Source organism: Apaloderma vittatum, unplaced genomic scaffold, assembly GCF_000703405.1.
Source record: "Apaloderma vittatum isolate BGI_N311 unplaced genomic scaffold, ASM70340v1 scaffold12758, whole genome shotgun sequence".
NCBI classification, from domain to species: Eukaryota; Metazoa; Chordata; class Aves; order Trogoniformes; family Trogonidae; genus Apaloderma; species Apaloderma vittatum.
In genome coordinates this window covers 2242-25678 of record NW_009729112.1, presented here as the reverse complement: position 1 = coordinate 25678, position 23437 = coordinate 2242, and the positions used below count along the sequence as shown (strand labels likewise).

The following is a 23437-nucleotide window of genomic DNA, read 5'->3' as shown; positions in this document are numbered from 1 at the left end:
TATGAGACATTGCTACACTGCAAAGTAAATGACTCACAGAAATTACTCTTGTTTTAAATGCTTGGGTTTCAACTTTCTTCCCCATGGAAGGGCTTCATGGCCTTTGCTATGGTATTTTTCTACACCTTTGCCCAGGAAAGCAGGGTTTGGCATGAAGCAGGAGTTGGCTTGAACCAACACACCTGAGGGTTGGGAGAAATTTCTTCCGTTGGAGTGGCTCAGTTAGGAGCAATGAAAAGCCTTGGCCTGGAGGGGGCACTGGCTCTTTCCGTGGTAGCTTGTTCCCTTTCTTCATGGTTCTTTAGTCAGACAAGGACAGAAAGTGAATTTGCTGGGCCTGAGTGGAGACCCAGCTTGCCTGAGTCTTCAACAGGTGTGGCTGGTTTGGAGTCTGGACATGCAGACTGGTGGCCCAGATGGCTGAGAAGCCATCAGGAAATAGGGTAGTAGTTTGAATGTTCACTATGTCCATTTTAGGATGCAGATATTTGAGACTGAAAGTGATGATTATTCCCCTGGACTACTCTATATTTGTGCAAGTTTTCCTCCAAGCTTTGAGTGTATGTTTCAGGGCTCATTCACCATAAAATTTCTGCCCATTTGTGCCTATCCTTTTTATTTCTTTGCTCGAGCAGGTGCTAGAAGTTCGTAGATTTAGAGGTTCTACCAGGGCATGACTGGGAGAAAAGCTTAAGTTGGTGAAAGTAGGGTGCGATAGTGATTCAGATCCCTGTTTTTTAGGTCAGCCCATTGTCTGCTGTCACTTGGGCAGAGTCCTGGGAGTTGTGACAGTTCTGTTTGGGGCTCCCAGTTGCTAGGTACCTGCTGATCGCTTTAATGAAGATAGTCTTGCTGCAGTAGGACTCAGACTGCAACCTCCATTTTGTTATAGGTCCTAGTCTTCAGATTCAAGTCGTGGCTGGCTGGTTTGAGACAGGTTAGTAAAGACTTGAGATTCTCCTAAGAGGTCAAGTGAGGTGGTACTCAGGCGAACAACAGTTGTTTGGAGGGAAGACAAATTTGAGCTATTAGGTATACCAGTGCTATACCAGATGTTGTCAAAGGCACTGATTGCCTGAAAATTAGTGTATCCCTGAGGACAGTGAGAGAGAGAAAGGTGTGATCACATAGGAAATATTTAGCTAAACCAAAGTTCAGTCTCTCTAAGAGCATCAGTGACTTTCTTGTTACTTAGAAATTAACCCATTTGGTGTCTCAGAGGAATTGTATTCATTTGAGCTTGTTGATTAGGAAGTGCATTGCATTAGTGAATGATACCATTTAGTGAAGAGCTGAGCAAGTGCCAGGAGACAAACCCAAAAGGCCACACTGCAAAATGTACTTTGTTCATTTATTTAATGAAACCAAATCTTTTATTGAGAATGTTTTAGCAGAAATGCAACAGAAAATGGAATGTTTTATTTAAATGAAATCTGATAATGAAGCAATTTTCTATGGCACTATCTTTTCTTGTAGGTCTGATGGTGGTGATACTGAGGGATGAAGTGATAAAATGGGGTGGTAGGGCACATATTCAGCTCAATAGTGTTAAGAGGGCTGAAATTTTTATTTTATTTTATTTTTTTTATAGCAGTAGTATCAGTTGTAATTTAAAGTCCTTGAAATTCTGCAGTTCTGATTTTCAGATCACAAGAATGAAGAGTAACATGCCTCTGTAGTCCTTCGTCCCTACTAGTAAGGCTTTCAGTTCTTCAGGGTAAGAAATCACTGGCACACATTAACTTCCAGCTAATACGTAAGGAGTAAACTATATTAATTACTGAGTTCGTCTGTCTTGAATGCAAGCTGATAGTAATCAGATGTGAAAAAGAAACCTAGTATGGTTCATTGGGTCCAGTTCATGTAGGATGTGTTGTATACTCATTTGTTATGAGCAGTAGGTACTTTAGATTCTGTGTTGTCAAACACTTTTTTTTTTTTTTTTCCACTCCTCATCTTCCTCCCTCCCAATCCTCTCCCTGCTAGGAGCTCTAGGAAGAGCCCAGGAGCTCAGAGGTGTATAATCCTCAGCACTGACGGAACAACACAGGAAATGTGTGTAAGGCTAACGGCTGAGAGAAACATGCTTCGCATCATCAGCAATTAAATCTGATGGGTAGCATCATTGGAACCATGGGGTGCAGCAGTTCTGTACCTGACAGAAGGTCAGAGAAAGGTGAGTACCGCTTTTGTCTTCGGGGTCAGTGGTGGTTCTCTCTCTAACACCAAAAGTTTGCAAGGTAATGTTTCCCTTCAGTCCTATTGTCAAACTACTTCAGAGAAAAATATTTTCTTCTTTTTAAAAGAGTGCGTAGCTTTTAGTTGCTGCCCGAAATCAGAGGCAACTGTAGACCACCCCTAACATCTACAGGTGGAGTTGCAAAAGCTTCACATCCTCTGGGACAGAAGCTATATTTCAGATTTTTCTGTGCTCAATCTGTCACTGGCATAGTGTGTGAGGTAAGGAATCAAGGGGGACTTTTTAACGGCCTCTCACAACACAGGATTCCTGGGCAAGCTGCCCTAGTTTCCCTGCTTCTGGGTGACCTCTATTATGAAAAAAGTGTAATAAAGCAGAGCTATTGCAATAACTCTCAGAATCAGTTTTCTGCCATACCAAGAGCCTGGCCTGAAATTCTTCCTGACAGTCACTGAGGCTGTCAGCTGAAAGTCTCCATGATGCCTAGTTAAATGTTCATTAAAAAAACTAGTGCATCATCCCGCTGCTTTTAATCATACTACACCCTGGTATGAACACACCAGGCTTTGCACAAGCAGGTGGGTTCTAGGATTGGCTCAGGCCTTTGTTCAGACCCTTTGTGTTCTCTCTCAAGGTTTTTCTTTAAAATGCAATTTACAGGTCTGGCAAGAGCCAAGTTACATAGCACTGTAACATAGCACGAGATTATTATGCTGAACAACCATGGTTGAAAAGGAGACTTCTTTTTGGCTACCAGGCCAGGACACAGGTCACAGAAAACTGGTGACTAAGAAGCAGGAGCACTTAGTCATGGCTTCAGGGATCCAAGCTGACTGGTTTAAGGGTAGCTCTCAGCTTTGCCTACACACTTGACTATCAAAGCATCATCAGTGGAAGCAGAATTGAGACATCTGGAGTCCAAGACCTACCTGTAACTGGGAAGTGGTCCTTCCTCTTTGGGTTTTCATGCCATGCATATTTGTATCTTGCAAGGTCTCGGAAATGAGTTAGTTTGGAATATTTTTGAGGGTGCAAAAACTTGGAGCAGGCGTGAGGAGATGTACTCTTTCTTAGTCTACAACCATCAATACACTTTGGTGTGGAGCCAGGCTTCGCTACCCCAAAGTTGGCTTATGATTCTGTGTGCTTGTTTAACAATATTTTGTCCTCTCCAGTTGCTGGGTGGTATTTTCTCTGCACTTCAGCAGTAGTCAAATGATGCTGAATCATGATTCTATCTGCAGCCTGAGGCTGTACATCCCTCTAGTGCATTAATAACATGAATTTAAGAGGTGCTTGCTGGTGTAGAGACCTTTTGCAGCTTATAATTTCTTTTACAGATGCAATTTAGCATAGTGTGAAATTATTTTCTGATCCAGTCCTGAGAATAACAGCACTGCAATAAGTACAATAAAAAAAAATACAGGAAATATTCCATTAGATTTGCAACATTAACCATAGTGGTTGATATATATCTGTTTTATGTGATACCAGTGGAACTGTGCCGTGTTCAGTGCTCAGGACCATTAAGCAAGCCATGGGGGCTTTAGTGGAAAGTTTAATGATTCTAATGCTGGAAATCAGTTTCTGTCCTGGTGACTGTGCTTTGCCCCTTAGGTACTCTAAACAGAAAGGCTGATGACAGCCTTGCTGTGATCTATCAGGCTTTCAGGTCTACGGTGGTGGTAAATTCCGGAAACAACAGAAATTAAGAGAGATCTTAGAGTTCATGTAAGTTTTGAAGGATGCTCTTAGTCAGGATTACATTTCTTTCAGGCAGGAGGATTTTCCTAGGATAGATGCAATATAGGGTTTAGTTTCCTTTTTTTGGTGTTTTTTTCATGAGTTTGTAGTGCTGTTCGGTGATGTTTGTGTCAAAAACTGGAATTTGGGAGAATTTTGACTCAATGTTGTTTCCATGCATCTCCTCATCTGTTCATCTGCTCAGAAATTAGCTCTAGTCCTTGGGAGTTTCAGCAGCTAAGATCAGTATATTCCTTTGGTCCTTGTACCTTCAACAGAGTTGTCCTGCAGCTGCTTTGACTTGTTCCCCCAAGATCTGAAGACTAAAGACTTCTTTTGTGTGTCTTATGTGGAGCTATTCAGGGTTGAGTTCCTTATGAAACTCCTTGAAGTGAGGTGTTAGCTGCAGGGCTGGAGGCAAAGGCCTTACATTTCTGGCCCTGTCTACTTATTACTGGTATCCTGTTGAGAGTACAAGGAAAAAGAGGTAAGGAACCAGCCAAGAAAGAATTATGTTCACTTTTAAGTGAGTGAATGTGACATCTCTTGAGAGCAGCCTCCTACCTTATTCTATTTTTTGTTGCCAGGCAAGAATGTGGTGGTGGTGATGGGATTGTGTTGGGAAAAGTGTAGGATCCAATACTCCTGTACTCTGTCTTCCTCTCACTGTTATGCAGTGTTGAGTGTAACGCCTCTTGACTGCCTCTGTTAGTGCTCTGTAGGGCTAAGCATGTTCATACAGAGTCCTCTTCTGACCATGATTTAAGCAAATGACTAGCTTTGAATTTGCCATTATTTCAACTGCTTGATCTTCAAGACAGTAGTTGCATTTTGTTCTGATTTGGTATAGTAAATGATGTCCTCCTCTGGATGATAAATTTATACTTACATATGCCATAATTATCTGAAATGTGCATTTATTCCTCTCTAGCTCATCTTAAAAAAGCAGTTAGCAAGTGACCGAGGAATGCTTTTCTCAAAGTCAGTTGATCTTTCTGATAAGCACCCTTAAAGCATTAGAGAGTCACAGCTCTGTGAAACAGCAAAAGATAAACTGAGCTCATCTGTTCCTCTTCTCCTAGGCTCATGATTATTTCAGGCTGAGCAAAGCCCCTCGAGTCTTCTGCTTTCACTCTTCCCTCCAGGTTTATCTGAGCTGCAGTGATCATCTGTGATGCTGAAGGCACACCTGCCTGCCTCTCCTCCCATCTGCCTGCTGCCAGTGCTACTGCTGCCCCTGTTTCACACCCCAGCTCCTTAGAGCTGCTGTCCTTTGGGTACTGGGAGTAACAGGAGGAATTAGCATGGTGGGGAGGGATCAAATGGGCATCAGCTCCTGGAGCTGCTGTCCTCCTGTACAGCTCTCACTGGTGACCACTCTTCATGCAACACCAACGGCTTGACATAGTGAGGAGCTCTCCCCACAGGACAGTGCCCGCTCCAGAACTTCTTTGTGCCACCAGATGTTGTTCTGCTTGATACACTTTTATCTGAGCAGCTAAGGGAATGTGATCTGTTTGTGGCATGACTGGGGCCTGTAGGCAGCAGGGCCTTCACTCTGGGCTGCAGTCTTGGTGGTTTTAAGTGAAGTTCCCAGCAGCTTTCCAGACTGGGACAATAGTAGACACAACTTCTTAAAGTGCAAAAGCAGCATGTGTGTTTCCATTGTCTACATCCATGTGTACTCCATTGCCTTCTGTTTTGACAGTCATTAGAGCTGCTATCCTCATCCAGAACTGGTACCGCTTTACAAAGGCCCGGATAGAGATGAGGCGCCGCTATGCTCTGAGTATCTTTCAGTCAATCGAATATGCTGATGAGCAAGATCAACTACAGGTTTGTAATCTTCAGTTCTTCCTGTACAGGCAGTTGTGTTATCCCCAGAGGATTGAAGTTGCACAAACGAAATGGGTATCGGGTTATTTCTCCCTGTATAATAAAACCACTTCCCTGCCTCACACATGAACTTGTCCTGTGTAAGTAGCAGGACAACATTCTGCCTGTACAACCATACCTAAGTTAGAAGTTCATGTAGCACAGCTCTGTGAGCCAAGGATTGCAGGTCATCCCACTATGGGTGATCTTAACTGTGTCTGTGAGGCAAGATACGTGCTACAGAGATACCTGTGTCTCAGCAGGTCAGCCCAGGCTTCCTTTAGGGTCAATACAGGGAATTAGGAACTTCTAGGGCTTTCTGTTCATCCTAGCATCAGTGTCCAAAGTCAATTCCATAAATTGTAGCAGTATCTTTCTGTTGACTACAAAGGAAGTCTAGGCAAATAGTATGGATGATGGGCGAGATGAATTACATCCAAAAATGTCAGCAGCGTTGAAACAGCCCAGGAACTTTATATGTATTCATATAGTGTCAATCTGCTAATTGATAGCACAAGGAAAGGAGTAAGGCATTTTTGTAGTAGGACACAAGTTGTGTCATTATTGCAGGCTGATGCTATGGGAACATACAGTTAATGCTTGTAAGATCCCCTAAACTGATCAGTGTGTGTTTGTTCTTTTCTTTTCTTTACTCAGCTATCCAACTTTTTTACATTCATGTTGGATCACTGCACTCATCCTGATTCAGGTAAGCACAAAAAGCAAAGTAATGTGGAGATTCTGTTTGAAGAACCTCATGTGAGGAAAGTTAATTGTCAATGTGATGTTTACGGCTTATGGTACTCAGCAGGGGCTGAGTTTTGATTTCCCCAATACTATAGTGAGAATTTTCTCCTCTAAGTGTTGACTCTGTTGTCCTTAGGAGAATACTCAGAGGTGTTCAGAGTGCTTTCTTATACGTTACTGCCTTTAAGCTGTTCTCATGGGAATCTTACTGACTCTAATTTTCACAGCTTTCTATGCATGTTTTCTTAAACTACAGCATGTGATTATTCAGAAAGACTGTCTAGTTGGTTTAGGGCAGGTGTAGTCAAGAGCTTGAGTTCAAAGAGGTTACTCATCTTTGTCTTTTTATTTTTTTTTTCCCTGAAACAGTTTTGGACCACTTTTTAATTTTATTTGTTCCAGATTTCACTGCAAAACATCTATCAGTATGTGAATGATTAAAAATGCAATAAATTCAAACTTCCAGAAAAAAAACCTTTAGAAACTATCTCAATTAAGGCTCAAGTTATTAAAAGAATAACCTTTAATTTTTGAAGTATTTTGGAATCCTTGGACAAAACTTACTTTTGAGGTCAATCTCAAAAGAAGAACAGATTGAAAATGATTCCTAAATTCACAAACCAAACATGACTTCCCTAAACAAATTGAGAATAGATCTAATCCCAGCAGAGTTAAAAAGGAGGCTGTTGCTTTCTTATTGAATTACAAGAGAATGTCCTTCCTCTTCCATCTGGTCTAGCCGTGGGTTATTCCAGTTAAAATTTGCACAAGACACTTCGATAACAGGATAAAACCACCATCAAAAACGTAAGTGGTTCAGTGTTCTAATGACAACCATTAGAAATGGCAATTTTCCCCTCTTAAATACTTTAGAGGGCTTAATGCTCTCTGTGCTCTGCAAAAAAAAGAAATTATGTTTGTGCTCCAAAGCCAGGGTGGATGATACTTTGATTTTTTCTATTACCACTGTGTTCTGCAAAAAAAAATCTGCTTTAGTCATTTAACTTCCTGGGAAGAAATTGGCAAACTTAAAGAAAAGTGGGCACTGCTCACTTCATCTACCTCTTCTACATTCTGACAGCACACCTCACTTCAGCCTTTCCACCTGAGAAAGAAAACAGTAGTGCTAGGTCTGAGATTGGGAAAAATAGTGTCAGTATCTATTTTTGTTACAAGTTAAAAGGGAATTGTACGGGTGCTTAGTTTAGATATGTTTTATCCGCCTTCATTAACTGTGTCTATTGATAGAAGGAACACAGGTGAGGTGACTTGCTGGGGCTCAGGGCAGGGCTGGTACAGAGTGCACTATGCCGTACCCAGGCTGTTCATGGGCAGGTGGAGATCCAGGCCCCACCTGTGCACAAGGCAGCATAGACGGTAGCATGGGCTGCCCCTCATCACCACTGCGTGGGTTACCTGTTTCTTCATCTTGCAGATATTGGAAGTTGTGGATGTGGTTAAGGCTGAAACACGGTAAAGGGTGTGGTTTATGGTAAAGCTCCCTTTTGTCTTGCTCACTTAATCATAGAATCATTGAACCATGGAATCATAGAATCATAGAATGATCGGGGTTGAAAGGGACCTCAAAAGATCATCTAGTCCAGCCCCCCTGCCAGAGCAGGATCACCTACAGTAGGTCACACAGGAACGCATCCAGGTGGGTTTTGAATATCTCCAGAGAAGGAGACTCCACAACCTCTCTGGGCAGCCTGTGCCAGGGCTCTGTCACCCTCACAGTAAAGAAATTTCTCCTCATGTTGAGGTGGAACTTCTGTGTTCTAACCCATTATTTCTCGTTCTAATGCTGAGCACCACTGAAAGAGATTGTGTCCTTCCTTTGAATCTCTTATCAGTAAACATTGAAGTTGCTAGGACTTGATAACTACTCCAAAGACTTTGTCTTGGTTTGTTATTTTTCCCCTTTCTAGCTCCCCATGTTACAGATACCCAAACCCAAAACAACAGAAAAATTCCTTAAGGTACATGTTTAATAGAGATGGCCGAGGCCACCTGTGCGAAGGAGCTGACTTAGGGGTTTTTTGAGAAATTGTATATCAAATTTGTGTTGTAATGTTGTGTGGTTGTGGTTATGTTTGTCCAGCTATTGATATGTGCATTCTTTACTTCAAGCTCTTGACTGCTTGCCCCTCTCAGTGACCTTTGCAGCACCCATGTTAGCCCCACTGATTTAAGTAAAATCAGTGCTGAATAGGGTGACTCTTAATGAACTGCTTCCAATTCTGCTGAATCATGGTCTTAACATGTGAGCCATGGTGAGTGTAAGCATAAGAGAGGCTTCAAATCGGCTTTGCTATTCCCAAGCATTTTCTAAACCCTATGATGCTCTGCCTTTTTTTTCATCAGTGTGTGCTCACTTAAATTAGAGTGATAGCAATGGTTCAAAAGCCCTCTTCAAGAAGATAGTATGTAATGTTCTTACCAGAGAATAGGTTGCCTCTTCTTCTCAGTACGTGATGAGAAAGCTACCAGAAGATTTTATGATCTGTATTTTTCCTTATATTATAAACTGCTTAGACTCCACTATCCATCTTGTCACTTTCCTCTTTTAAATCTGCTTTTTCAGAATAAGTTTTATAAAAAAAGAAAGCAGCCATAATCTCATTAACACAGTAGTGCTTTTGATTGTTTATCTGTTGTACACTGAAGCTCTTTCATCCTTTCATCCTGCTTAAGATATCAGTGCAGTTTAAGTTGTGATTGGGATATTGTATAGATGTGCGTCTAGTTTTGCTTCTGATTAAAGGCTGTTTTCCAAGGGTTTGTAGGATGTAAGAATTAAAACCTTTTTCACCTTACACTTCTTTCCTTCCCTTTGGAAAAAAATTTGCATGCCTACTCAGCCTTTCAGTGAGAAGATCTCTGGTCAGAGAAAACTGGAAACTGCTTTTCCAGCAAAAGGTGAACCATTTACTCATTCTTTTGTGAGTGCATGGAAGGTAAGAAGGCTGCAAACGTGTTCTGGCAAAGTAATGGAATTGGAAGTCCGAGGCACCCCTGGCTGTGCCTCTCAAGGTCACCACAGGAGCCACACCTCTTAGAGCCTTCCTTCAAAAGGCAACCGAAAAAATTGCTGTTTTCTGAAGTTTCATTCCCCATGATGCCTCCCTTACAGCATTCACACTGTTCCAAGGCTTTTTGTATAGAGTGATTCTTGCAGTGTGGAATAAGTCACAGCCAGGAACAGATTGCAGGAGTAAATTTGGAGAGTTATGAAATTTTCATCCTCTTGGTGGGCTCAAGGTCCATCTAGCTCACCTGATGGCTGGGGATCAGTATCTAGCAGATGTAAGAGCACTCCACGGGAGTCAGAGGTTCTCTCAGGTACCCCAGTGGTTAGTCTGAAGGCGCATGGATGGTGACAGAACAAAAAGTTTATTTCAGATCTGCAGAAGTCACTGATTGCCTGTTACCGCAATAATGAGTGCATCCTTGGCAGTGGCACCTTGGACTTACCTTAAAAAGCTCCCAGGCCGAGGTGGTCTTTTCAAGAGAACTGAGTCCCTGGACTTTCTCAGGCCAGACTGACTTCATGTAGCTCTGGGCTTTTGTGTTTAACATTGTCCTGTAGGGTAGTTGTATGGGGGTCTGCTGATAATGAAGCCTCAACTCCCTGAGCTTGGACTAGACCTCTGGTTTCAGAGTACAAAGCAGGTCATTCCTTGTGCTCCCTGTAGTCAGTGGAGAGATGCAGAAGCAGGCAGAGGGTATCTCTGTCTTAAGACACGTGCCCAAAATAAGCGTGCCAAAAGTTTTCGTCCCTGTCTTTCCATGTGGACTGAAAGAGCCTTGACAGCTTTGGCCAGAAGATGACTAAAATTAGAGAGGTGCTGAATCCTCCAGAATTAGTCCTGCAGGGGGCTTGCGGTGAGCCGGGGTACTCCTTGTCCAGCACACTAATCCCCAGGCTGCATTGGGGCATCCATTTCCGAGACAAGACAGTCATCCTGTGCGGGAAGGAGCCTTAAAATCCAGCTGAAAGACTGCCTGAGGAGACATAAGTGCACTCTAAGGCTAATGAGTGTGACTGGCTTCTGACAACTCATCCAGAAGTGGAAAATGGGGTGTACTTTGCAAAGATAAGCCCTACAGGGAAGGAGATTGCGTTTCCCAGCCTGGGCATATGCCAAAAAGGAAGCGAGGCTACGAGGAAGAGACTTGCTGCCGGAGCTGGGACAAGGCTTGGTGCCGATGTGCGTTTCTGATCAGTATGTGGGAGCTAGCAGTTTCAGTCCATGGGTGGTATCGTGGTGTCCAGCAAGACAAAGCTGTAACCGTGGTGAAAGGCTGCAAATCAGACTGCACTTGGTGGAAACAGTGCACCTTGAGCACCTTGCTGTTACTTGATGCCTTAATCCATTTACATGGCTGTATGCTGACTGTGCTAATCAGCTCACAGCAGAAGAGCTGATAAAAAGTATATTCTTATGTATTTATTTCTCTAATAATATTTATTTCTCTGATATTAATTTCTCTAATACGTATTTATTTCTCTAATTTCTCTAAATTTTTTTCTCTAATATTTCTCTAATTTTATGTATTTATTTCTCTAATATTTTATCCAGTTACAAGAAGAGTTGGCCTTTATGATCTCATATTTTATGAGGTCATGTGCTAGTTTTGCCTGCTCTGAGTTTTGAGGTATAACTATAGGTATTCCTCCATCAATAAATAATACTCTTTTTTCCAGTTGCATCTAATCAAGGTTACAGAAAACTTACCTGTAGCCCAGCAAAAAATGTTTACAGCTGTCGCCTCACAAAAGCAAATCTGCAATAGCAGCTGCCAGAACAGGGTTCTCTAGGATCTGGTTCTCTCTTTTAGAATAATACATGATAAAGACAATCTGCAAGAAAACACTGAAGTCTGTTGTTCACTCAGTTACATTTCAGGGGTATGTCAAGAAAATGTTGAAGCATTTAGCAATATTCCTGCTTTTGTTGTGTTCCAGGAACATCTGAAGCTATGCTCAACTTTTACCACTATGTTTTTATTTATTTTATTTCATTCAGCAATTTTATGGCAGCCAACCAAAAGCTGCGGTTGTCTCTTAGTTGTATCAGAAAGGAGGGCTTTGCAATCCAGTGTGAATAAATAGGATTTTGTTGATGACTGTTTAAATACTCATTGACCTGCTGGTATTTAGCCTAAAAATTTTATGTAGAAAATAAAAGCAATACAAGTGAATCTTTAAAACCTGTATTAAAAGTGTAATATTGAACTTTAAAAAGGTGATGGTTACTGAATGATCAGCCATGACTTTTGAATCTCCTTACCATGTAGGGGAAGGAGAAGAAAGTCTGTAACAGGTTATGTTTCTCATTACCTGTGACAACTTCAGTACAAAATGTTTTGCATCTTAACTACGCCTGCTGACTGTTGAGATAGAGTTTATGTTTGTTTTTTTGTTTTTTGGTTTCTGCTTGTTTTTTGGGTTTGCTTGATTTTTTAGTATTGTGAAACAATCTGGAGAGACCTGGGCCTCTTCCACTCACTATGCAAGGCAGGAGTTACCCATTGAAATACTGCAGCAAGTAAAGCATCAGTTACATTCAACCTGCTCTGTTCATGTTATGGCCCTAGGGGGGTCTGATGGAGTTTCTATATTATGAGTTTTCCTCCCTCCTGTTCCAGTTTCTCACATTATTGCCAGCCCTGGTGCTTCTGAAGCTGTGGATGAAGGCTTATGTTTAACAGAATTTGAAAAGAAGATTGATGTTCCGGACTCTTATTATGGACCACGACTCTCATTCCCCCTTACTGTTGAAGATGCCAATGCTCTTCTTCATGCTTTCAGGAATGAACAGGTAAGTTGCACCTAGTTTGATTTCATTTATTTTACATCTCTATTGAGTTGTAGCTCCACAATCAGTTGAATCCCCTGTAAGGCTAAGCTGGTGCCCAAGGAGGTGTTTTCACCCTTTCTTTCCATCCCATTACCCTTTCCTGGTAGCCTCATGTGATCACAGAGGTACATGGTGAGCTGTCCCGAGAAGGCGATCTGGCTAGAAGCTAAGACAACAAATTCAAGAGCAGTCAGTCCTCAGCCAGATCAGTTCTCAGATCTGATTCACTGTGTGACCACCAGAGCCAGCACCGGGGAGAGGCAGGGGCTAGTGGGGACCTAGCACTGAGATTGCAGCGATGGTGAAAGGGGAACCCTTAGCAGCTGCAAGGCAGAGGTTATCACTGAGGGCACAGGAGTGGGTAAGGTGTCCTAAGATAACCTGGGAAGTAGTTACCTTGTGTGGCCCTCTGTTTTTTGTCCCACACCTCATTTGTTTTAGAGGAATTGAGATTTAAGGGTTAATCACCTCATTCTGGTGTGCAAGATTCCACCATAATGGAAGAGTGAATATAACGCATCACTAATGTGGCAGAACAAGGCAACAGCACAAATCTCAGAAGCTTGTTGTCTGTGGCTGCCAAGGCACTGAGACAGCTGTTACTGATTCTCTCTGTTCCTGAGCAAGCTCCTTTGTTGCCCTCTGACAAGAGGAGGATGGGCAGGGGGATATTACATGGCACATCTTTATTTGAACTTGTGGTCATTTGTGCTAAACAATATACTCTATATAAAGGATAAGGGTCTCTCTTGCACTTTAATTTACTAAATAATGGTAGTATTACTTTTTCTGTAATTTTCTGTGGAGGCCAGTTTTAAAAGTAGGAAATGACAAAGCACATAACAAATGACCCCACATAGACTTCACCTTAGTGCCATCTTTTTCTTCTCTTACTATAGTTGGCATTTTATTAAGGGAATGATTATATATAATTTACCTTTTTTGTTTGTTTTAAAAATATGAGTCCTGAAAAGTCAGTCTGTAGCTTTTGTGTCTCCTCTACCAAGCTTCCTCAGAGCTGTGTTCGAATTAAAAGCCTTAGAAATCACCAACTGACAAAATTTTCACAAAAACCATTAGCAGAGAAGACTAGAAGATTTAATGCTGCATGTCATAACATCTTCACAGAGAACAGGAAGATAACTCTTGCGAAGCCAGCCTTTGCTAGAGTTTCCCTCTCATTATTTTTGCAATTAGGTGAAGTACCATTTATGATCTTCAGGGTTTTTTCAGCTGGTCTGCTTTTATATTTTTCTTTTTTGCTCACAGCTAGAACTATGTCTTTTTATTTTCCACAGTTGCTCTGAACAGATGACCTTACACTATGATGCAGAGTGCTGTATAACTCAGTCTCTTACCCTTTCTGTAGATGGGAAGAGTAGAAGCAGTACACTAGAAATGAAATGGGTAGACCTGTAAAGCAAGTTTAAGGGCTCTCTATCCATTTACTAGGTAGCAGATGCAAAGCTATGAACACTCCTAATGCCCAGCACTAAGCTATGCAGCCTGTAATCATGTCTGGAGGTCTGTAGTATAAATAATCTTGGCAATACATATCTGATATTAATAAAGCAGACAGACATGTTGCTCCTTCTAATAAGTCTTCGTTTTCTCCCTGCACATCGTTCTCACAGATGCTTCATGCCCGCTATGTAATGCAGCTACTGTGTGAAACCAGGAGGGTTCTCAAAGAATTGCCAAATATTACCCGTCTTTCAACTTCGTACTCCAAGGAGATAACTGTCTGTGGTAAGGTGCCAGAAACGATAACCCTTTTGGGCTGTGGGCTGATATTCTAAGTGGCTAGAGAATGATACAGCCATTTCCAAATGTTGCCATTACAAGAATGTTCTCAATGCTTTTTAAAATTTGTTTGTTTGTTTATTTCCCCACAAATGCATGAACTGGAAACAAACAAAAAACATTCCTGAGTCACATTAAGTATATTTTAAGAAAGTCCCTAACCTCCTGTTTCCTTTTCCCATTAAACATTTCTGAATGAGTCAGAATTAATTCAACTAACACTGCAGTGTAGCTTAAATATTCCTTCACTTCCTTCTCTAAAATGCCACCAAGTATTTTGATCACGGGCTGCAAGTCTCACCACTTTCTCCTCTTGCTGAGAAAAAGACTTTATCATCATAATTTACTCAGTAATAATTTTAATGAGGGCTTTATAGGAGTGGCAAACAAGACCTTTCATTGACAGCATGACTATCTAGAATAAATTGAAATTATAATAAACCCTCATTTCTAAAGGGACCCAAGAGGATGGATCAGTCTTTATACAACCACCAAATTAGTCTCACAGAATGATACGATGTGTCACAAACTAACGAACTAAGTGCTCATTGCCCTTCTATTTTGTTACGCTTTGTAAATTATGAATAAAGGGATGCAGTATCCTGACTCATCATAGAACGCAGTAGCTGCAAAACAGTAATGGTGTCATTAACTCTTGACAGCGAGCAGTGTGTGCTGTGTGTAGTAGTAAAGTGGTATGACGAAGGGTACTATGACACATGCACAGCAAATCATGCTTCTTTAGATGTGGTTATGCGCCTACTTTGATTGCTAGGAAAGGGTTTGTGTAAATGAGGTTTTGTATAAACAATAATTTGTTAATCAGACCAACAAAACCTCTTTCCAAACCAAGGAAGCACAGATTCATACTTATTTGCTACATGGCACGTTCCTACTATGAAAAATGTTCTTCCTCATATTTGGATTGCATTTGCACTATGTAAGTGGCAACTAAAGTGGTCCCTTTCCTGCCATTGAAACTAATAGCTTTTGTAACCAGAAAGATGCTGTGCAGATGAAAGACCAATTTTAGACATAATAGATCCAAAATATTGATTTCTCTAAAATAGATATCCCTCTCCCCATTTTAATTTGATTTCAAATTAATAATATAGATTAAATATGCACGTGAAATGTTTGCATCCACATATGTGATGAAAATATATCATAGCTTGAAGAATTCCTTAGATTGACTTCAGCAGGCTCGTAATTAATAAAAAGTTGTGCAGAAAACTTGTAGAGAGGGTGAAAATGTCACTTCTCTTTTCCTAGTCATTGGTGATGAAAGCATGTTATCGTAACTTCGGAAACTCTTCTGTAGCTTTGTGGTGGTGAGTCACAGACATGAGAAGATTGGTTCTCTAAGCATAAAATTCTGTCACATACAGGGGGGCTATGCTGCAGTGATCCTTTGTGTTGGAGTGAAAACCCCCCTGCTTGTTCCAAAAGAAACCTTTCCGAAAGGGTCAAATGTGTCATTGTGGCATTAGCACCGAGGCATGGAAGAATGGACAGTTCTTGACATTCTTCATCAAATCCCACCCACAGTAAGCAAAACCTGGCCCTGAACCAGATGGATGTTCAGTTGTGCTGCATACAGTGAGCTACTTTGTAAATATAAACCTGGTAGTATTCAGAAGTCAATCACGTTTCTAAATGTCTTTTAGCGACTTTTCCTGGTTTTCATGTTCATAATATTTTTGTTCATCTTACTCTCATTTCACTGAGTGAAGTTTTGGTGCGTGGCTGGTCTGATTTTAAGATTCAGCTGGAAAGACAAAAACTTTAAACAAGACAATTGTATACTCTTCTAAGTATTTAATTGCCAGAGTTCACAAGAAGTTACAGCATATACCTTAAAACGAAACTAATCATAATACAAGGCAAATTACTAAGGAACACTTGCTAGGACTAACTAATTGCGGTTCTATAATTCCATTTTTTTAGCTTCTCTGTGAGATTATTTTTTTTTAAGAAGATCATTTCTTTTTTTCCTGTAGGAGATTTGCATGGAAACCTGGATGATCTTTTACTGATATTCTACAAGGTAAGTAGGTAAACTGTGATGTAGCATTTTCACTTCATGACTTGTTAAGAACATGTATTTATGTCTGATAGATTTATCACTGTTAGAACTGTGTGTGTGGTGAGCATATACCACACACACAAATCCTGGAACAATGTGATGATGTCTTTGTCATAGCTTTTCCTTTTCCATATCCTCCTGCTGACCATGAAGAAGGAGATCCAGGAGACCTTTCTATTCTCAAATGTTGAACTGGAGCATGAACCAAAACTTCAGGGCTTCCTTGAAATGTCTCCAAAGTGCTGCCACTGTTTTGTATTCTGTATTGACTAAAGTTGTCTAAAATCAGGAGCTAACTTAGTTTCTGATTTAACACTACACCATGGATAATTTTGGCTCTCCAGAAAAAAAACGCAGAAGCTATCATTTAGACATTGATACCTGCAAAGTTTTTTGTAATTATTATTTGCTTAAAGGAGCCAAAAAAGAGTACTGTTTAAAAGCTTTTTAAGTCCTGGAAGCAATCATGTAGTCTGCACAAAATGGAAATACCTTGGGCAGGCTTTACATATCCTTGAAGAGCTGATCACTTTTTAACCTTAAAAAAGCATAGCTCTCTTTTACTGATATGAAAAAAAGTAAGCTCCAGGCTATCTTTTCCACAATTGTATATTAACTGAAGATGTGGGAAATTTCCTATATTTAGTTTCACATTTTTCTTTAGCATGAATCACCACCTTTCATTTAGCAGCTATTCGCATTGAATTGAGCTTTCTGGGGGGGGAAAGGAATTGTGTCTAATCCGTACACATTCATCTGCACTGAGTGGAGACTGAAGTGAGCTAAAGCAGGTGTTTAAATGATGTAATTCCTCCCCTGCTTTCAATTTTGTTACAGTTCAGCTGACACTTGTTGAAAGGAAACTTGTTTTGCCCAAGTGCACACCTGAAGCATGCTGAAATATAATCAGACTTTTGCAGAGTTCTGCTTTTCTTATTAATCAATCATTTAAGTTTAGCTGGTGCTTGGCTTGCAGTCTTTTAGCTGTTATTTTAATTAGACAATTTTCCTTTCTGAAACGGGAGTAAGACTGTGGTACAGATTGGTGTCATACACAGGACCTGGCATGAGAAAAAGAACTATTTTGAAGATAAATGTTCAAACACAGTTAAATTTACAACTGCAATCAGCCTGAATTTTACTCTTCTGGAGTAGACAGATAGGATTATTTTTGCCCTCTGTAGTGGATTCTACAATGAGAAGAAAGCTCTAAGCAAGGACTAAATCCTGACTTCAGTAAATTCAGAACCAAAACTCCCACTGACTTCAGGGACTAGAGTTTACCCCAGTCATTCTGTTAAGCTTCTTTGGGGAGTCCTTCCACCAAACTGAATAAAATGGACAAATATTTTGTCATTTCAAAGTGGTTGAGAAAACAGAGAGCACGGGATAGAGCTGCTTAGTTATTTAGGAGCAAATGAGATAGCAGAGTAATTAATGTCCCCTCTGAGCAGTTTACTCAGCCGAGCAGCGAACCCAAGTCAGCCGCTGGGATCCATTTTTTTCTGCTTCCCTAGCCCTGTTCCAGTTGGAAAGGATTTCTTCCCCTGACTTGGCATGAGCCACCCGTAACCTTAAGCAAGAGGGTGCAATCCCAAAAGTGCCGTGAGGAGTGTAAGTGATCTCAGGCCTGCGCAGAGCTGACATGGCTCCTGGGGTGTTTTGGAGGCCTCCGTGCAGACTCAGCGCCTTGAGTGTGAGGCTCTGTCCAGGGAACTTTTATCATGGCACTTCTACAAACTACAAACAGCAAACATAGAGAAGTCAGCAACCTACAGTTTATTGATACAATGCTGGCTGCAACAGTGTGCAATTCTTAAACCTGATTTGGGCAAGGCTAGGGTAATTACTTGTTTTCTCAATTGCCAGTTTGTAAGTCCCCACAATAATCTCCATTAAACTACGTCATTTCCTGAAATTCATCGAAACCTTTGAATTTTAAATTACGTGTTGCAAAGTTAGATTGTTAAATGGATGCTGTGGACAGAAGTAGCCCGAAGCTGTAGGAAATGCAAATGATGAACAGAAGTTAATTAATCACTAACCCAGCAGATACAGTAATGATGCCCAGCAGCAAGTGGCTAATCATCAGAGTGCTTTGCTCACCTCTGACATGTCAGAGGCTGCAACAGCCTTTAATTTCATTTTGCTCTTATTGTTGTTCAAAACCAGAGAGAAGAGAATAAGAACTTTGCATTGAGTGTAAAACAAAACTAAAATGTCACATTGAAGTTCAAAACAAACTCTCATTCAAAACTAAGAGTCGTCGCTAAGTTTTTTGAAACAAGAATTACGGAGTTTGGAGAGTGCTTCAGTAGGTCTGCTTTTCCACGAGGACTGCAGTTACAGAGCAGCTGCAGGTGTACTGACAGCCTGCCAGTGATTAACATGCCTATTGGTTTTAAGGCAAAGCTTTTACTAATTCATCTTCCCAGGAGCTACTTCTGAGGATCTCCTGTCTGTTCCACTCCTGAAATCCCTCTCTTCTTCCTTAACACCAGTACGACTCACTGCATTATCTGAGTCTCATAAGCGTCACTGTTGTGAGCACAGAGCAACTACGGGCCTTTTCCAAGGTAACTTGGAGAGAGCTGGGCAGAGGCTGTGGCCAAACTTACGCAAACTGTATTTACAGCAGTAGGATTGTGCCACTGTGAGAATCAAGGGACCAGGATTCAGTACTATGTGCCGACATAACAGCACGGGACACCGGTTGGGACAGAGAAAATATTTCCAAAAGGATTCAAGTCAAACGTTTGAGTCCCTGACCAAATGATGCATCCTGCAATAAACCTGCTAAGGGGAAATGCCACAGGACACGAGAAATGCTGGACGCTGAAGCAGTAGCTATATTCAGGAAGCGGGATGTCCTCCAATACTGCCAAACCAAGTGATTTTATAGATATCCTATTAATAATGCTTGTGCATGTCAACTGATATTTCATTTTTCTGGCAAGTCAAAAAAGAAATAATATTTCTGATACTAATGATTGGAAATGATGAGGCTAGACGTAGCTGCTGCTATACTTCCTGTAAGCTGATGGCACCCACTGATGTGTGAATAACTAATCTAATGAAACATACCATCAGTTCACAATACTAGCTTTTGATAATTCACCATTCATAATAGAGCATTGCTCTGTATCTTCAGAAAAAAATAAGTTAAGAAATACCTGTATGTACATCCTCTCAGGTCTGTGAGCATTCAAATATATGTTTGCCCTGGGTGGGGTGCAAAGTGCAATGTGAATAAAATTCAAGTAGTGCTTTCAGGATTAAAGCAACTGGAAAAAAGTTCTTCAGAGTTCTGTATCAAAATTTTATGTCCTCTGGACTATAGTCTTTCTCAGGAGTTTTGGAAGCATGCACTGCAAACAAAGTAAATATATGAAATCCATTTTCTTACTGTGTAAAGAAATGTGAGAACCTTCAGATTTGTGTCAAGAGATAATTTTGCATGGATTTCTTGTCCTCCATTCAAAATTAATGACCACTTCTATTTGGAAGTGCATAACTTTCTGGCAGCAGTTGCATTAACAAAAAAGCATATTTTATTACAAGAATAATGTTCGTCGTGGTCCCATTCCATTTAATTTAACAGGTGGAGGAAACGATTCAAGATGGCATCGTAAGAACAGCTAGAGAGGTCATCTCTGATGGCTCATACAGTTTGGCTGATAGGGAAGTTTTGTTCTAAGTGGTGAAAATAAAGAAATGCTGCATTTTAGGTTATACAGGGTTTTTTTCATATTTTCTAACAATGTGATCACATTTAAATGCTATTTCCTTTATTACAGTAGCATAGCAGTGTCTCTAAATGTACTTGGTTTTGTTTCTTTCTGCAGAATGGTCTGCCTTCAGAACAAAACTGTTACGTCTTTAATGGTGATTTTGTTGACAGAGGAAAAAATTCTATGGAAATACTTATAATCCTGTTTGCATTTCTTCTTATCTACCCCAACAATTTACACTTGAATAGAGGAAACCATGAAGACTACATCATGAACATGAGGTAGATTTTAAGGGTGGGGAGGCAATATCTGGCCTTCACTAGAAGTGTTGGAGCTTTTCAATGCTACTTTAGCCACTGTGACAGCCTAAAACAGAAATAATGTTTTATTAGGTATTCAGGTGTAGCTTTGCATCTTCAAGATGTGTGAGGGGGTCAACGAACATCCTCATTGCATGGGAGTCGTGTCTTGTCTCTGACCTAATCACAATCCGTTGGAGTCAGTGGGCTTAGTGCAGCTTCCAGGGTATCAAATATGAGGAAGGGGGACAGGCAGAAGGATGATATTTTAGTTAAAGCATTGGCTTTTTCTGTAGTATAGCAAAAAGCATGGCAGTGTGCAGTATAAGGAAACCGGTACACCAGGAATTGATATTCCGCTTGACTTTAGGCTAAGATGTCACTTCCCAAACATGGGAGACAGGTCAATATCCTGGCTTCTACCCGGTGGGGGGCCGTTAGTTGAGAGGTGTCAGTCTGTCCCACTGCAGGAACAGCTGACACCCTATTCACTAATACAGATGTTTGTGCTCAGCTCTACAGCACTGCCAAGGGTGTGAGCACAGCCAGCATCTCTGGCTGTAGTGAAAGCATGACTTGTAGACAAAGTCATCTCACAGACATGAGAACTCAGTCCTAATCCTTACAATTCTAAGCCAACTTTCCTGGGTTAGAGGCCCATGTTCAAACCCTATTCTGATTCATGTAAAAGAATCATGACAGACAACATTGTCTAATAAAGACAGGTGATTTAGGACAAAAACTCCATGGAGGTTTTGTGGGACTTTTTGCCCATCATCAGTTAGGTTCCTTTGAAATTTCTCTCCAGTATCTAAAAGGTAATTGCTAAACCATTTTATTTAGATGGGAAAAAGGCCACTTAATAATTATTAGTGTGGATTCTGTTCCTGATCAAGAACAGTTTAACTCAATTCTTGAGATAGAGTAGAAGAAATCACATTTAAACTGAGATGACACAATGGTGGGAGAAAAAGAGGGCTAGAAAACTCCTGGCAAACACTGTAGTGCAGAAAATCCTGCAGAAGGGGGATCCTGAAAACTCATTCATGATGCTGTCCTATTTTCAGATACGGTTTCACAAAAGAAGTCTGGAAGAAGTACAAGGTAAGATTCCTCCTCCTTCCTCTATACTGTCTTTGTGGTCTTGCACATATAGAATGAAACCTGTGTAAACAAGAAACCTTCCAACCAGTTTATTTGTGTGTAGTACAGAATTACTTTGTTAATGTAGTTGAAATTATTTTGGAATAACTGTCAAAACAATTTGAAGTGTTAGCTTTTTATACTGAGAGATCAATGGGACGAAATAAATAACAACCGTAAGGCCACAGAAGAACACAAAAAGAGGTAAATGTGGAAGAAAAATGAAATGCTGCAGAGACAGTGAAACAGCCCTAAAGTAAATGTCAGAACATGTTAGTCAGTGTTGCAGTTTGGGATGTCACTTGAACTTCTGTTCCTGCAGACTGTGACGGTCACTTCAGCAAAATCTTAAACTTAGAAGCAGCAGAATCTGCCAGAAATAAGTTCTAATATAAGAGTATGTTTTACAGGACTACAGCAAACAAATTTTGTGTCTTCTACAAGATGTCTTTAGCTGGCTTCCTCTCGCTACTATAATTGATAGCAAAGTTCTTATCCTACATGGAGGGATTTCAAACACCACGGATTTGGATTTACTGAATGCACTTGAGAGAAATAAGGTAAGAGATCACATTCCTGTGGGAGTAATTTGGTTTTCTTTAAAGAAATGCAGCAGTACAAATGCTAAAATCGAGTTGTTTGCATAGGAGAGGAAATGGCTGCTGTTTAAGGCACATAAGGTAAAAATGAGTCTTGTTTTTCTTCAGAATGAGTGTTTAGGAAGGAAGGTTTCAGTAGGTGTTGGGAGCCAATTGTTTGGCTGCTGTAGATGCCTCCTTCCTGCAGTGATGATGCATTAGCCGGAAAGAATGAAAAGTACTTAATTCTCAGGCATTTCTAAACACTTTAGGAATCAATCTAGCCACATCATTCTAGCACTGCCTTTTGTCCCGGGGCTGTGCTCCTGCCATCTATTGTGTGTGGGCCGTTCTCCACCTGTGAGGCATTCCCTTGGCAGCAGCTGAGCTTTGCATTTGTGGAAAGCCTTCCCAGCAGGATCAAACTTCAAGACCCGATCTTGAGAAAATAGAAACTATTGCTTTCGAGGGATTTAGAAGACAGAAACATTTATTTTGTTCTGAAACGGTGAGCAAACACAGCTCTTGCAAATCGCTGGAAAACTGTGGGATTTGGACAGCCAAACTGAGATGTCTGCTTGTGACTGAGGTGCTGAGACTCATCATAACTGATGGAGATCCAGGAGATCTGGTCGAGAACCAGGCCTTACCGTTGCTCAGGCATAGGTCTCCAGTGTTGTTCATGGAAGCACCTCACAGACTACGGATGTTCCCTCTGGCCTCTGCCTGCCTCTTCTTCACACATCTCCTCCACTGGTCTCCCTTAGGTCTGATTTGTATCTACCCACCTCGTGCTAATGCCTAGATATGGTAGAGCATCCCAGATGGCACGGGATACCGATGCTTAAGCAGCCTTGCATACCCTGTCATTAGTGTCTGTGGAATCTAGAGCTATTTCTCTCATCTTCATGTTTTCTAATAATGAAGAGATAAATGCTCTACGGGACAGTTAGGTGTATCTCTTTCTTAAAGATGTGAAAAAGGACAATGAATACTTCTGGACATTGGAGTCTAGGCTGCATTGGCTGTTACAGCGTATGCTTAAATTGGATGCCTAAATACAGAGGTAGGTGTTTTAACTGTAAGCTGAGTTCCACCCACGCTTTCACCAAGGCAGGACTCAGCGTGTTACTGATGCATTATCTGTGAAATGCAGAAGTAACAGGTCAAAGTTGCTGTCACAGGAGAGCGTCTCTAGTGAGACACATGTGGGCCACAACTCAGGGTGACAGCACTGAAGGCCAACTGTTTTGTTTTAATTAGCCAGCACCTGAGAGGTCTTGAATACCTGTCAGTGCACAGGGGGAAATAACGCAGTGGTTTGCATTTTGATTTGCATCGGTTCTTTTCTTCAGTAAAGAATAGAAT

At 41.0% G+C, this 23437-nt stretch overlaps 1 protein-coding gene across 1 annotated transcript in view; it reads left to right on the top strand.

Annotated features, from left to right (window-relative positions):
- Positions 1–2112: 2112 nt before the first annotated feature.
- Positions 2113–23437, top strand: part of LOC104277639 (serine/threonine-protein phosphatase with EF-hands 1-like) — a gene marked incomplete at its 3' end in the record, with an annotated part of 22202 nt that continues 877 nt past the window's right edge. The window contains exons 1-9 of the mRNA XM_009874336.1: positions 2113–2176; positions 5652–5779; positions 6476–6527; positions 12218–12390; positions 14064–14178; positions 16233–16279; positions 20164–20330; positions 21416–21452; positions 21902–22051. Of these exons, the coding sequence (XP_009872638.1) occupies positions 2113–2176; positions 5652–5779; positions 6476–6527; positions 12218–12390; positions 14064–14178; positions 16233–16279; positions 20164–20330; positions 21416–21452; positions 21902–22051 (933 nt within the window). The remainder of the gene's footprint in view (positions 2177–5651; positions 5780–6475; positions 6528–12217; positions 12391–14063; positions 14179–16232; positions 16280–20163; positions 20331–21415; positions 21453–21901; positions 22052–23437) is intronic.